The sequence below is a fragment of the Elephas maximus genome, chromosome 4 (assembly GCF_024166365.1).
Source record: "Elephas maximus indicus isolate mEleMax1 chromosome 4, mEleMax1 primary haplotype, whole genome shotgun sequence".
Classification (NCBI taxonomy): domain Eukaryota; kingdom Metazoa; phylum Chordata; class Mammalia; order Proboscidea; family Elephantidae; genus Elephas; species Elephas maximus.
The window spans coordinates 19,069,704-19,083,245 of record NC_064822.1 but is presented as its reverse complement, the minus strand read 5'-3'; the positions used below and the strand labels follow the sequence as shown (position 1 = coordinate 19,083,245).

Below are 13,542 nucleotides of genomic sequence, written 5' to 3'. Positions count from 1 at the left end.
CTACAGGTGAGCCCTGAACTGTGGGGGCCTCACACCACCCTGGATGTTATGCCGAGGCTGCCGGCCAGGGCATCTCGCGGCCACCTCAAATACCTTGAACGACTTCCTTCAACTACCGCAGGGATTTAATGTCTGTGGCCCTCTCCGCTTGCAACCCTGTCTCGGACCCCTCCCACCCATCTCGGAGATGATTTCCAGAGCAATGCAGCATGGCCTCCAAGCCCCGCGGGGGCGCGGTGCGAAAGGAAAGCGCGTAGGACAAGGACAGCGCCCAACGCCCGAGCCGCCACATGGCTACACCCTCCGGAAGTGACGCACCCTCCCCACACGTGGTCGCGTGCTTGACGGCGGAAGCCCCACCCCTCCCGACGGGCTGCCGTTTTCTCCTGAAGTTCTGTCCGCGTGAGTGTGGTAGTGTATATACCTCGGTGCAAAAATGGCGCATTACAACTTCAAGAAGATAATGGTGGTTCCGTCCGCCAAGGTAAACGGCTCGCCCGCTGCCATGGCGCCCCGATCTTTCTGTGGAAGGTCCTTCTGTCTTTGTCGGTTTTCTCTCTGGCCGGCTCGCTGGAGAGGAGTCGGTGCGGTGACACGTGCGCGGCAGGGCGAGGGGTGAGCGGGGCCCGGGGAGCCCGCGGTGAGACTCGGCCCGGTATTTCTGAGTCTGCGCCCCGCGGGCCCCTCGGGCCCCTCGGGATAAAGCTTGTTGACCCTGGACCGGCGGTGTCCGTCCTCTGGGAGGAGGCGGGACCTGTCGGCGACTTGGCTGGTTTCTTCTGTGCTTGGTGTTTGGAGAGGAGCTCACTTCTTTTCCGCTTGTCATCTCCCACAGCTAGGCCAGATTCTCTCGAGATTAGGGTCCCCCTCCGTTTTGGGGTCCCATTCACCTGGAAGAAACCGTTGTTAGTTGATTAGGTAGGGTGGCGTTAAGTGGTGTTTCAAATATTCGAGGAAGGAAACTCAAGCCATGGCCTACAACCGGACGAAATGGCCTTTTGATTGAGATTCAGCATAGTTTTCCCCTCTCAGTAAGTTTTGGACCGTTGCTCACATGGCTTATGGCTTTTTAAATTTTTAAATCATACTCTCACTACTGGATTTGGGAAACGCTTGTTTTTCCTGACGTAGCGGGGTAAACATGGCCAGGCTAAATTTGTTTAGTATTGGATTTAGTAAGAATGAGTCTAAAAAGCGTTGGGTATTGGTACTTTTCAAAAGTAGAGCTTTTGTGTAGTGAATGTTCAATATTATTTGTGATTTCATGGACGAAAGCGTTCACCGTGAAAGATTTGTTCCTTATGCGCATTGCTGAGTACCGCACATAAGGACAGATTTATAGGAGTTGCTGACGCTGTTAAACTGCAGTGTGAATATACACTCTTTTCCGGGTCACAGCAGCAGAGTTAGTTAGATTTGGAAAGCTTTGTTAAGAATAGTATTTTAGATTCACAACACAGTGAATTGTCTCATTATTTTTGTTTATAACTTTTTTTTGATAATTCATGGCAAATCTCTTGCTAGGTTGTGATACTTGAGTGTAGGGGTTACGTTTTGTTTGTATTTTAGAGTCATGTTATTTTCTCAGCGATCTCTCCAGTTTGTTAAATGAATTCTTCACCTCTTTGAAAGCATGTTAAGTGCACAGAGTTTTTGCTTATTAGGGAATAGAGCTCTTTGAATCATATGAATTTCGTTCAGATAATTGAGGTACGTAGAGAGCTTTAAAATATGTCAGTAGCACAGCATCTATCTTCTGTTATCTAGAGAACAGATGAGCATATTTATGTTTAAAGATGAGTGATAGTAATCCTTGGGTGGTTGGAATTAAGAAATAGCATTGGAAAATATGGAATAAAATTCATTATAGGAGCTATTTAGTGAGTATCTGTTGTGTGTCAGGTATTGTGGTTACAAAAATAAATAAGATGCAGTACCTACCTTTTTGAAAGTAGTTTTCTAGAGATATGTAAAAGTACTTATAACCATACTAGAAAGATGAAAATTGTTTTAATGAGGGAATATACACGAATTTGGAAGAATAGAAGAGTGCAGTTAGTTATGGTGGGTGAGAAAGTCATAGAAAACTTTTATGAAGTAGGTAACTTTTGAACTAGCCCTTTAAAGGATCAGGTGACCCTACTAGGTGGAGAAGGTTGTAGAGAAAATCTTATACATAGACACAGTTGTATGTCCCTCACAGTACTTATTATTGTAATTGCCTCACTGGACCCTGAGTTACTTACTTAAGGGAAGGTCTGTGTTTCATTATTTCGTCTTTAGCACCCAAGTGTCCTTGTCATCCCTTGTAGTAAACCATCGGTATTGTTGAATCAATGGAAGTGTTCAGTGAAAAATGAAGTTATTATGTATGGCTAGATACATGGGGTTTAGGAAGAGAAAAGAGAGGAAGCATGGGGACAGAGTCCTTATTGCAGAAACGTAGGAATTGATTACACTGAGGACTTGACGTAAAAATCTTTTATATTCTTAAATAGCTACCATGCGTATTCTTAGGACTGGAATCTTCAGAAATCAGAAACTGAGTTTTAGTTTTACTCGTTTTATATACTTTCAAAGTCAAAGATAGGCATATTAGAACTAGAACTGTAGGATTTTTTTTTTCCTATTTATGCTTGAACTGTTTGACTAAGTTTCAAAGCGTCTTAGGTATTTGGAAGTTAAAATAACATCAAGAAAGTATGGGATAAAATTAATTTCAATAGCCATTTGGTAAGTGTTTCTTAAGGGCCAAAAACTAGATATGAAGATATATAAAGTTATATATAAAACATTAAAGATTTAGTTAGTAGTAAATGTTCGTTGTTTAATATATATGGTATTGCTCATTATTAGTCTTTTAAAATTTGAAGTAAGTGCATGAAAAGTACATGTTTTTGGTACAACTATGTCTTATTTTCTTTAATTGCAGGACTTTATTGATCTGACATTATCAAAGACTCAACGGAAGACTCCAACAGTTATTCATAAACATTACCAGATTCATCGCATTAGGCATTTTTACATGAGGAAAGTCAAATTTACCCAACAGAATTACCATGACAGACTCTCTCAGATTTTGACAGATTTCCCCAAACTGGATGTAAGTGCCTCTGGGGGAAATTTTTAAAAATGTACGGTTATCTGTGTGTGCTACAACAAATGTGGTTTTGCAAAACCTACAGATAATCAGTGTTTAACCGGTTTTGTCTACTCATTTGAGAGAAAGTGACAGAAACAAGGTGTAACAGACTTGCCAAAGTAGGTGTTAAAGCTAAGAACGGGATCCAGGCTTTTTGATTTCTTGTTTTTTTATCCCAACCAAGTCCCAGGCCCAAGGCTGTCTTCTCAAGCTTTCTTTACAACTTCCAGACTTGAAGGAACCAACTCAAGTTATTTGAAAGCTATGGATTATAAATTCAGAAGCTTAGAATCCTGTCAGCTCACTAGCCTTTAAGCTTCTGCTCGTCTGGGGTTTATCTTCTTTTCCATCTTTCTGAGGCTGCTTTTTCCTGTGTCTCAACTTGAGTCAGTTATCTAAGGTTTGTGATCTTTTTGCTTGTCATCAGCAAATGATGGTCAGCTCAGCACTGACTGTTTTCTTCACGTGGGGAGCTTTGATTTCTGTATTAAGCCCCCCCCCCCAAAAAAAGCAGAACTCAATGTATATTAACTATGCTACATATTACAGTTTGCTCTTTATTTAGCCTTAGAAAAACAAGAGGAGAAACTCTTTGGCAAAGTCTATCAACAAAGTTTTAAAAGACCCCTGTGTTGTGATCACATGGTTGCAAGGTTCTTAGGGGTTGTGAAATATGATGGCATCAACAATATGTTGTTGAGCCTAAATTTGCCATTACCCTATAATGGACTCTGAAGGTAGGTAAAGGCATAGAGAAATATTTTTTCTTTAAATATTTAAAAAGATAATAAAGACTTGTTTGAAAATGAACTGTTTTAAAAAGTTTTTAAACTTTCATAAAGTGTTTAAAAAGTAAAAATTCTTACTAGAGGGTAGTCACTTTATATCCGTATCTGGAGCTTGACACAGTGTCCTTGATAGATGCTTCTTGAATGAATGCATAATTTCTTGGGGGAAGGCAGGTACTGGGAAATACCTGGGGATGATGAAGGAGGTGAGAAGGAGATTAAGAACATAAACAGTGAATTCGGTATTAGAAAACACTTGATCTTAGAAAAAAAAAAAAAAGGTTCTTATATCTGTAAGAAGTTTCGTTTTTTTCATCCTTGGTATTCTTTTTTATATATTAGAGGTGAGAGAATTCGAATTATGAACATTCTATTTGTTTTGTTTTTAAACTAGAGTTAATCATCTGAGAACAGTTGCAGAGTAGAGAGTTAGATTGTGGTATCATTCACTGAATGACCGTTATGTGTCAGGAACTGTTCTAGGCAGAAGGAATGCAGCAGTGAACAAAAAGGCCCGATTCTTGTTCTAATGCTGAATACAGATAGTAAACAGGAAAATACATAGTGTATTGGTGAGAAAAATCAAACAGTAAGGGGAATAGGGAGTGCCAGTACAGTAGAATTATTGTTTCTTTGATCAGGTGACCCTGGAGCAGAGACCTGAAAGAAGTGAGACTGCTTCTGTGGCTATCTGGGGAAAGAGCGCTATATGCAAAGAAGAAGCTAGTGCAAAAGTCGTGAGGTCAAGAGTATGATATCTTTGAGGAATAAGGAGACCCAGGATTCTGAGGCATAGTATGTGAGAGATAAAATACTAGGAGATGGGTTCAGAAAGGTAGTGGGGTGAGGCAAATTTTGTAGGACTTTGAGTTTTATTCTTAAGGAAGCCATTAGAGGGTTTGGAGCATAACAGCGACCTGACATGCTTTAAGTTACCTTTTTAAAGGATGACTGGCTGCAGTGTTTTGAGTAGACTGTAGGAGGATAGACATTAGAAGGTGAATACATTAAACTTGGTGAGAGATTGTGATAGTGGTGAAGGTTTTTAGAAATGGTTGACTTCAGGATATCATTTGAAGGTAGAGCTGACAGGATTAGCTTATAGATGTGGGATGTGAGAGAAAGAAGAACGGAGAAAGATTTCGAGGTTTTGGACCTTCGCACCTAGGACAGTGGAGTTGCCAGGTACCAAGGTGGGGAAGGCTGAAGGAGGAGCAGGTTTGAGGAGGAGAAATAAAAAATTTGGTTTGTGCATGTTAATTGCGACATGTGTATAAGACATCCAGATAGAAATGCCAGATAATCTGAAGCTCAAGAAAGAGATCTGGCTTGGAGACATTAATGTGGAAATAAATAAGATGTAGATATTAAAAAATTTATATGAGGAAGTGAGCATAGAAGGAAAATTGCTTTGTGTAATTCTACGCTGAGTGGGAATGTGAGAAGAAACCAGCAAAGGAGTTTGAGAAGTGGTCAGTTAAGCAGGAGGGTCACGTAGATTAGAGTCCTGGAAGCCAGTTGAATAAAATGTTTTAAGAAGGATAGAGGGACTACCTTTCCAGTGCTGCTTAGAGAACTAGTAAGATAAAACATGAGAATTGGTAATCGGGAAGGTCTTTGGTGATTTTTTTCTTTTAAATGTTACTGTGTTTTAGGTGAAAATTTAGAGCACAGATTAGTTTTTCATTCAAGAATGTTATACAGAAATCGTTTTGTGACCTTAAGCTGCAGTCCCTACAATGTGTCAGCACTCTCCTTTCACTTTCCACAACCCACTTTCCCTGGGTTCTTAGTGTCCGTTCATCCAGTTTTCCGGTCCCTTCTGCCTTCGTGTCTTTGTTTTTGGGCAGGTGTTGCCCATTTGGTCTCGTATGCTTGATTGAACTCAGAAGCACATGTATAGGGCTGTCTAATCTTTGGCTGAGAGGTGGACTTTGGGAGTGGCTTCAGTTCTGAGTTAGCAGGGTGTTGTGAGGGTTCATCCAGTCTCTGTCAGACTGGTAAGTCTGATCTTTTTTTGCGAATTTGAATTTTGCTCTACATTTTCTCCCGCTGCTAGAGACCCTCTATTGTGATCCTTGTCAGAGCAGTCGGTGGTGGTAGCCGGGCACCATTAGTTCTGGGCTCTTGCTGGTGGAGGGTGTGGTTCATGTGGTCCATTAGTCCTTAGGACTTATATTTCCCTCATATCTTTTGGCTTTCTTCTGTACCCTTTGCTCTGAAAGTACTGGCTGGGACCAATAGATTTATATTAGGTGGCCACTCACAAGCTTTTAAGATCCCAGATGAAACTCACCAAAGTAGGATGTAGAACATTTTCTTTATGAACTGTGTTATGCCAGTTGACGTCGATATCCCCCGAGGTTATGGTCCTCAGCCCTCAGCCCCAGTAACTTGGTCCTTCAAGGTGTTTGGATGTGTCTGGGAAGCTTCTGGAAACACTGGTGGCATAGTGGTTAAGAGTTTGGTTGCTAATCGAAAGGTTGGCAATTCGAAGCTATCAGGTGTTCCTTGGAAACCCTATGGGGCAGTTCTGCTCTGTCCTGTAGGGTCGCTATGAGTCGGAATCGACTCCATGGCAATGGGTCTGGTTTTGTTTTGGTTTAGGAAGCTTCTGTGACTTTGCCGTGTTCAAGTTGTGCTAACCTCCCTTTTACTGTGTGTTGTCTTTCCCTTCACCAGTTAACACGCCTGCCATCTAGTTGGTGATTTCCCATCCCCACACCTCCCCTTGCCATCAAAGATTGTTTTTTTTCTGCGTGTAGACCTTTTCTTGGGTTTTTATAATAGAGGCCTTATATAATATTTATCCTTTGTAGATTGATTGATTTCACTCAGCATAACGCCCTCCAGATTCATTCATGTTGTGAGATGTTTTGAGGATTCATCATTGTTCTTTATCGTTGCATAGTATTCCATTGTGTGTATGTACCATAATTTGTTTATCCATCCATCTGTTGATGGGCGCTTAGGTTGTTTCCATCTTTTTGCTATTGTGAACAATGCTACAATGAACTTGGGTGTGTGTATGCCTGTGTGATGGCTCTTGAGTCGCTAGGATATATTCCTAGGAGTTGGATTACTGGATCCTGTGGTATTTCTAGATTTCTAACTTTTCAAGGAGACATCATACTGTTTTCCATAGTAGTTGTACCATTTTACATTCCTACCAGTAGTGCATAAAAGTTCTGGTCTCCCTGCAACCTCTCCAATGTTTGTCATTTTCTGTTTTTTTTTTTTTTAATTTGTGCCTGTAATGTCAGGGTGAGATGGTATCTCACTATAGTTTTGATTCGCATTTCTCTAATGGCTGTTAATCATGAGCATTTCCTCGTGTGTCTGCCAGCTGTCTAAATGTCTTTGGTGAAGTGTCCATATTTTTGCCCGTTTTTAAATCAGATTGGTCATTGATGATTTTGATAAGATTTTATGATGGAGTTGCAGAGACAAAATTTTAATTGGAGTTGGCTTAGGAGAGTGGGAGGGAGAAAAAAAGACAGTGTGGATAGCCCTTTTCATAAAACTTGCCAAGAAAGGGAGCGAAGAAGTGCAGCAGTAATTAGAAGAAGAATGAGTTAAAAAGATTTTTAAATTTTTTTTAAATTTGAGAAATGACATGTTTATAGGCTGGTGAGAATCACTGGGTAGAGATGGAAGAATTAAAAATGGAAAAAGAGAGAGCAGGATTCCCGGAACTAAGTTCTTGAGTAGTAAAGGGTGGGATCTAGTGCGTAAGTCCTGGTAACCAAGAGAATGAGGACTGGGGACAGGGGGAAAGGTGGGCCATATTTTCTTAGGAAATTACTCTTCACGTATTATTTACATACAGGGATGAGGAACTGTTGGGCCAGAATGACAGCTTTGTTTTTTATTATAGGATATCCATCCATTTTATGCTGATTTGATGAATATTCTATATGACAAGGATCATTACAAGTTGGCTCTAGGACAAATAAATATTGCCAAAAACTTAGTGGACAAGTAAGGCATTTTCTTAATATAGTATCTTTTAAGTAATTGTTGAAAGTGAAAAAAAAAAAAAACCAAGTATTTTTTAATTTTTTTAAGTGTTGCTAAAGATTATGTGCGACTTATGAAATACGGAGATTCCCTGTACCGCTGCAAACAGCTGAAACGTGCTGCCCTCGGGCGAATGTGTACTATTATCAAAAGACAGAAACAGAGCTTGGAGTACTTGGAACAAGGTATTTGTTATTCATGAGCAAAAATGGGCTTTTAGTATCTTTTGGTAAGATAGTTGATCTTTGCTTAGAAATTTTTTTTTTTTCGTTTAAAATATTTTATTGTAAAATACAACATAAAATTTGCCATTTTAACCATTTTTAAATAAAAATATACAATTTAATTTGGCAGTTCCTCAAATGTACAATTCGTTGAGACTAATCACATTCACAATGTTGAACAGCTATCACCACTATCCATTTTCAAAACTTTTTCGTTACCGCAAACAAAAACTCTGTACCTATCAAGCAGTAACACCCCATTCTCTTCTCTCCCAGCTCCTAGTAACCCTACTTTCTACAAATGTGCCTATTCTCGATTTTACATGAGTGGGACCATACAATATTTGATTTTTTGTGTCTGGCTTATTTCACTTAGCCCTGTGTTTTCAAGGTTCATCCATGTCGTAGCATATATCAGAACTTCGTTTCTTTTTACGGCTGAGTAATATTCCATTGGTACCACATTTTTTTAATCTGTTCAGGGCACTTGGGCTATTTCCACCTTTTGGTTACTGTGATGAATGCTGTATATACATATCTGTCCCTATTTTCAGTCCTTTTGTGTATATACCTAGGAGTGGAGGAAAACTTTTTTTTTGAAATGTTCATTTTTGTTATTTGTTGCTTTAGGGATATGTTGTTTTAGAGATGTTGAAATCATTTTTTCCCAGTGTTCTTATTCTAATAGGCTAGTTTTTATTGAAAAAGTAATTAGCACTTATAATGCTTACAAATTAATAGCAGTATTGAGAAAAATGGAAACCTGGTGGTGTGGTTAAGAGCTTGGCTGCTAACAAAAAGGTTGGCAGTTAAAACCCACCATCTGCTCCTTGGAAACCCTATAGGACAGTTCTGTTCTGACCTGTAGGGTCACTATGAGTCGGAATCAACTTGAGTGCAATGGGTTTTCAGGTTTTATTGAGAAAAATTGTGCTTTTCATATTTATTAGGTAAGTCATAGATATTGTAAATTATGAGAAAATACCAAAATATATAAAATGATTGATAGTTCCACTTATTATTTGATTTTATTTTCTTTAAAAAATGATGTGTTAGGATCGAGCTGCTTTGCTTCTGTAGAGCAAATATGGGGTCACTATGAGTTGGAATCAACTCCACAGCAGTGGTTCTTATTATTTTTTACTTTATTTAATAGGACAGTTTCTGAATTAAAGTAGTAGGATTTGTAACAACAAAGAAAAACAACACAGTCAGAAAGTGGGCACGGGGCATGAATAGACGTTTCTTCAAAGAAGATATTCAAATAGCCAATAAGTACGTGAAAAGATGCCGCACGTCATAGTCATCAGGGGGTGCAAATCAAAAGCACAGCGATACCACTTCGTATCCACTGGGATGGAAAATAACAAGTGTTGGTGAGGATGTGGAGAAATTGGAACCTTGTCCGTTGCTGGTGGGAATGTAAAGCAGTGTAGCTGCTGTAGAAAACAGTTTGGCAGTTCCTCAAAAAGTTAAACAGAATTACCATTTGACCCTGCATTTCCACTCCTTTGTATATACCCAAAAGACGCTAAAGCAAGGACTCACATATGTTTGTACACCAGTATTGCAGCATTATTCAGAAGGCCTACCTTTGACCTATCAAATCAGAATACTGGGTTGGCAGGTACTAGGAAAAAAAACCCTGGGGTTGCATTGATTAAGTGCTTGGCTGCTAACCAGATGGTTGGTGGTTCAAACCCACCAGCAGCTCTGCTGGAGAAACAAACCACCTGATCTGCTCCTGTAAAGATTTCAACCTAGGAAGCGCTATGGGGCATTCCTGCTCTGTCCTACAGGGTCACTGTGTGTTGGAATCTACTCGATGCCACAGAACAACAATAAGGGCTTAGTAATATGATTTCCTTGGTACAGCCAGATTTGAGAAACACTATTCTGATGGGGTGAGAGTTAATATAACCATGGGCCTGGGGTATAATTAAGTCAAAAGAAAAATTTCAAGCAAATCTTACACTTTAATTCTCTAAAGTTTTCTTACAAAATTAAACACATTTACTTTAAATTTTTTGTAGTACGTCAGCATTTATCCCGTTTGCCAACCATTGATCCAAATACCAGAACTCTGCTATTGTGTGGGTACCCAAATGTTGGAAAATCCAGCTTCATCAATAAGGTTGGTCTTTTTTTTTTTTTAATTATAAAGCTGATGATCTGATTATTTTAGGTGAAAGTGCTACTGTATTCTGGGTGTTAGGGATTTAGGTGACTTTGGTAGTATTTTTAGCCAACTGTGTTATCCTAGTCTACAGCAGTATTAAACTCCTGAAAATACTTGATTTCCTCCTAGACAGGATTGGCTCTTTGAACCTAGATTTATATTGCGGTTACAGAAACCATTTTATTTTTCTTTTATTTGATTCTTGTATACGTCATATACGTTTCTAAGGCATTTAAGGTATTTAAATAAATTTTTGTTACAAAATGGAGAGCTTTTCAAAGGATGTGTTATCTCAGCATATTCTGGGAATGGCATGGCCCGAGGAGTTATCCATTACATTATACTTACCGAATTGGATTTTCCCAGTCTCTAAAGATGTTTCTTGGTTGTCACCTTCGTTGCTGTATCAGCTTTCACATAGACTATTGAGTCTGCTGTAGCGGTAAGCTGCTGAGTCGCTGGTTACCTCAGGGAGTTTATTAATTGTGGAGAAATTGGAACCCAATCCATAAATTCAGCAATTTAGTGCTTCAGGACAATTTAGCAGAGCCGAAGGGACCTGAAAAGAATAGATAGAGATTTAAAATGTGGGCTTATAACCAACTTAAGTGCAGGTGCCAAAAAAAATGTTAAATGTGTTACGGCTTACTTGGTGCCAAGAAGACTTGTTTTTAGACAGATTTATGGGTTTTTATGTATCCAAGAGTTGCCATGACGTGGTGACAAGCCAAAAGTCTGCAGTGTCAGTCTTTTTAAACACATTTTCAAGTAATGTTTAAGCATACTGTGGACCTACCATGGCAGGATAGTGCTCTGTGATCTAATATGGTAGCCACTGGCTGCTGTGGGTTTTTAAATTTTAATTAATTAAAGTTAAAATAAATAATTCAGTTCCTCAGTCCCACTAACAGCATATCAGAGTTCATTAGCAACATGTAGCTAGTGGAGACTGTTTTGGACAGTGCAGATATGGGACATCTTCATAGAAAATTCTATCTGACATTGCTGTGATACTGGGATACAAACTGGGAGAACTAGGAGAGAAGAGATTTGGGGCTTCAGTTAAATAATGGATACCCTCCAAATGCTGAGCTCTCCCTGGGCTTTCTACTGTCTGATTCAGGTTCTTCCTCTTTGGGACAGGTGGTGTGAGGGAAACAGAGCTAATCTACCTAGAAAAGTTTGGTAACTCCTTTGTATGCAGTTTAATTGTACAAGGCCTCTTTTGTTCAGTTGTTCTTTCTACCAAAACAAAAAGCAAGTCTTGATAACACATAGGTGTTTGTGAGGGAAACAAAAAGTGTAAAACGTCTTGTGATTGTTGAAATTTTTGATTGTTCTGTTTTAAGGTGACAAGAGCTGATGTGGATGTTCAGCCCTATGCCTTTACGACTAAGTCATTGTTTGTCGGGCACATGGATTATAAGTATCTTCGTTGGCAGGTAGGTGAGAGTTCTTATCTTTAAAGATGGAACAAATGCCTTTTTTTTTTTAATTAGTAGAATTCCTTTTGATGATGTCTGAAGCCATCTGTCTGTTTAATACTGTGCTTAGTATAGTGTCAACTGTGAGCTCTATCCTCTAGAGAGGGTTCTACAGAGATGGGGAAAATGTTTTTGGAGTCACCAAGAACTTGAAATTTTTCTCTCTGAAGAAAACTTATCTGAGCTTCAGGATTACATAAAGGCAATTCTCTTTTCTCTGATGTCATTTGAGGGGAGCAGCAAGCTAACAGCATGGCTTTCTGTGTTACGCTGGTTATGGTGCCTTTTTTTACTGAAAGGAAGAACTCTGTCATCGTTCATACTATTAGAAATAGCACACACTATTTAAATACATGAAGCAATCTGTTTTCACAATGGAATTTTAGTTTTGTAAATTAGGAATTAAGTCTTATTTGTTGTTGAGGATTTACATAGCAAAATGTACACCAATTGAACAATTTCTTCATGTACCATTTAGTCATATTGGTTATATTCTTCCAGTTGTGCAGCCATTCTCACTCTCCTTTTCTGAGTAGTTCCTTCCCCGTTAATGTAAACTCACTACCCCCTAAGGGTCCCGTCTAATCTTTTCACTTGTTGTTAGCGATTTTATCCCGTTTAAATAGTTTATAGTTTTTAAAAGAGCATAATGCTCAAAGCAGACACTTTTTACTCGTTAAGCAAAAGTATTGTTTGATTTTAGGGCTTCAGAGGATATTTTTGAGTTAAGGTTTAAAGATACTCTCAGGGCGGTAGTTCCGGTGGTTCATCCAGCCTCCATGGCTCCAGAAAGTCTGGAGTCCACGAGAATTTGAAACTCTGTGTTTTCCCCTTTTAATCAGGATTCTTCTGCGGAAAATTTGATCAAAATGTTCGGTAATGGTAGCTAGGCACCATCCAGTTCTTCAGGTCTCATGGCAAAGGAGGCGGTTGTTCATGAAGGCCATTAGCCCCACATGCCATTTCCTCTTCCTATTCCTGACTCTCCTTTCTTTGTTGATCAAGGAGAAGGGAGACCAATTGTTGAGCCTTTGATGGCTGCTTGCAGGCTTTTAAGACCCCAGGCACTATTCAGTGAACTCGGAGGTAGAACAGAAGCACTAAACACATCATTAAGCTAATTAACTGGTATGGCCCATAAAACCATGACCCTAAAGGTCCAAACCAAGGAACCAAATCCCATGAAGTTTTTTGTTGTACATAAGCAGCCTCAGCAGCTATTTCTTTTTTTTTTTTTTTTTTTTGTCATTGTCATTGAAAATGTATCTATCACACAACTTTTGCCAATTCAGGTTTTTATAGTGGTATAGCAATTACGGTAATTGACTGTACAGTTCCACCCTGAGTGTGATTTTTCCATCACCATAAACCAACAGTCAGTACTTCATAAGCCATAACCCCCCCTTTCCCCTTCCCTCCCACCCCTGGTAACCACTAACAAACTTTGGTCTCTATACAGTTGCCTTTTCTTGGGAGTGGCTTCAGTTAACAAGGTGTCTGGGGGGCCATAGTCTCAGGTGTTCCTCCAGTCTCTGTCAGACCAGTAAGTCTGGTCTTTTTTCTTTGGTAAACTTGAATTTTGTTCTACATTTTTTCCTTACTCTGTTGGGGACCCTCTGTGGTGATCACTGTCAGAGTGGTCGGGTACCATCTAGTTGCTCTGGGCTCAGGCTGGTAGAAGCTGTGATTGATGTGGTTCATTTGC

The 13,542-nt window shown here is 39.5% G+C and overlaps 1 protein-coding gene across 2 annotated transcripts in view; it reads left to right on the top strand.

Moving 5' to 3' along the window:
• The first annotated feature begins 342 nt into the window (after positions 1–342).
• The window catches only part of GTPBP4 (GTP binding protein 4), a 44,279-nt gene continuing 31,079 nt past the window's right edge, over positions 343–13,542 (top strand). For both annotated transcript variants that reach the window (XM_049881657.1, XM_049881656.1), the window contains exons 1-6: positions 343–484; positions 2,933–3,103; positions 7,808–7,911; positions 7,999–8,135; positions 10,208–10,308; positions 11,703–11,795. In XM_049881657.1, the coding sequence (XP_049737614.1) occupies positions 437–484; positions 2,933–3,103; positions 7,808–7,911; positions 7,999–8,135; positions 10,208–10,308; positions 11,703–11,795 (654 nt within the window). In that variant the 5' untranslated portion in view covers positions 343–436. The remainder of the gene's footprint in view (positions 485–2,932; positions 3,104–7,807; positions 7,912–7,998; positions 8,136–10,207; positions 10,309–11,702; positions 11,796–13,542) is intronic.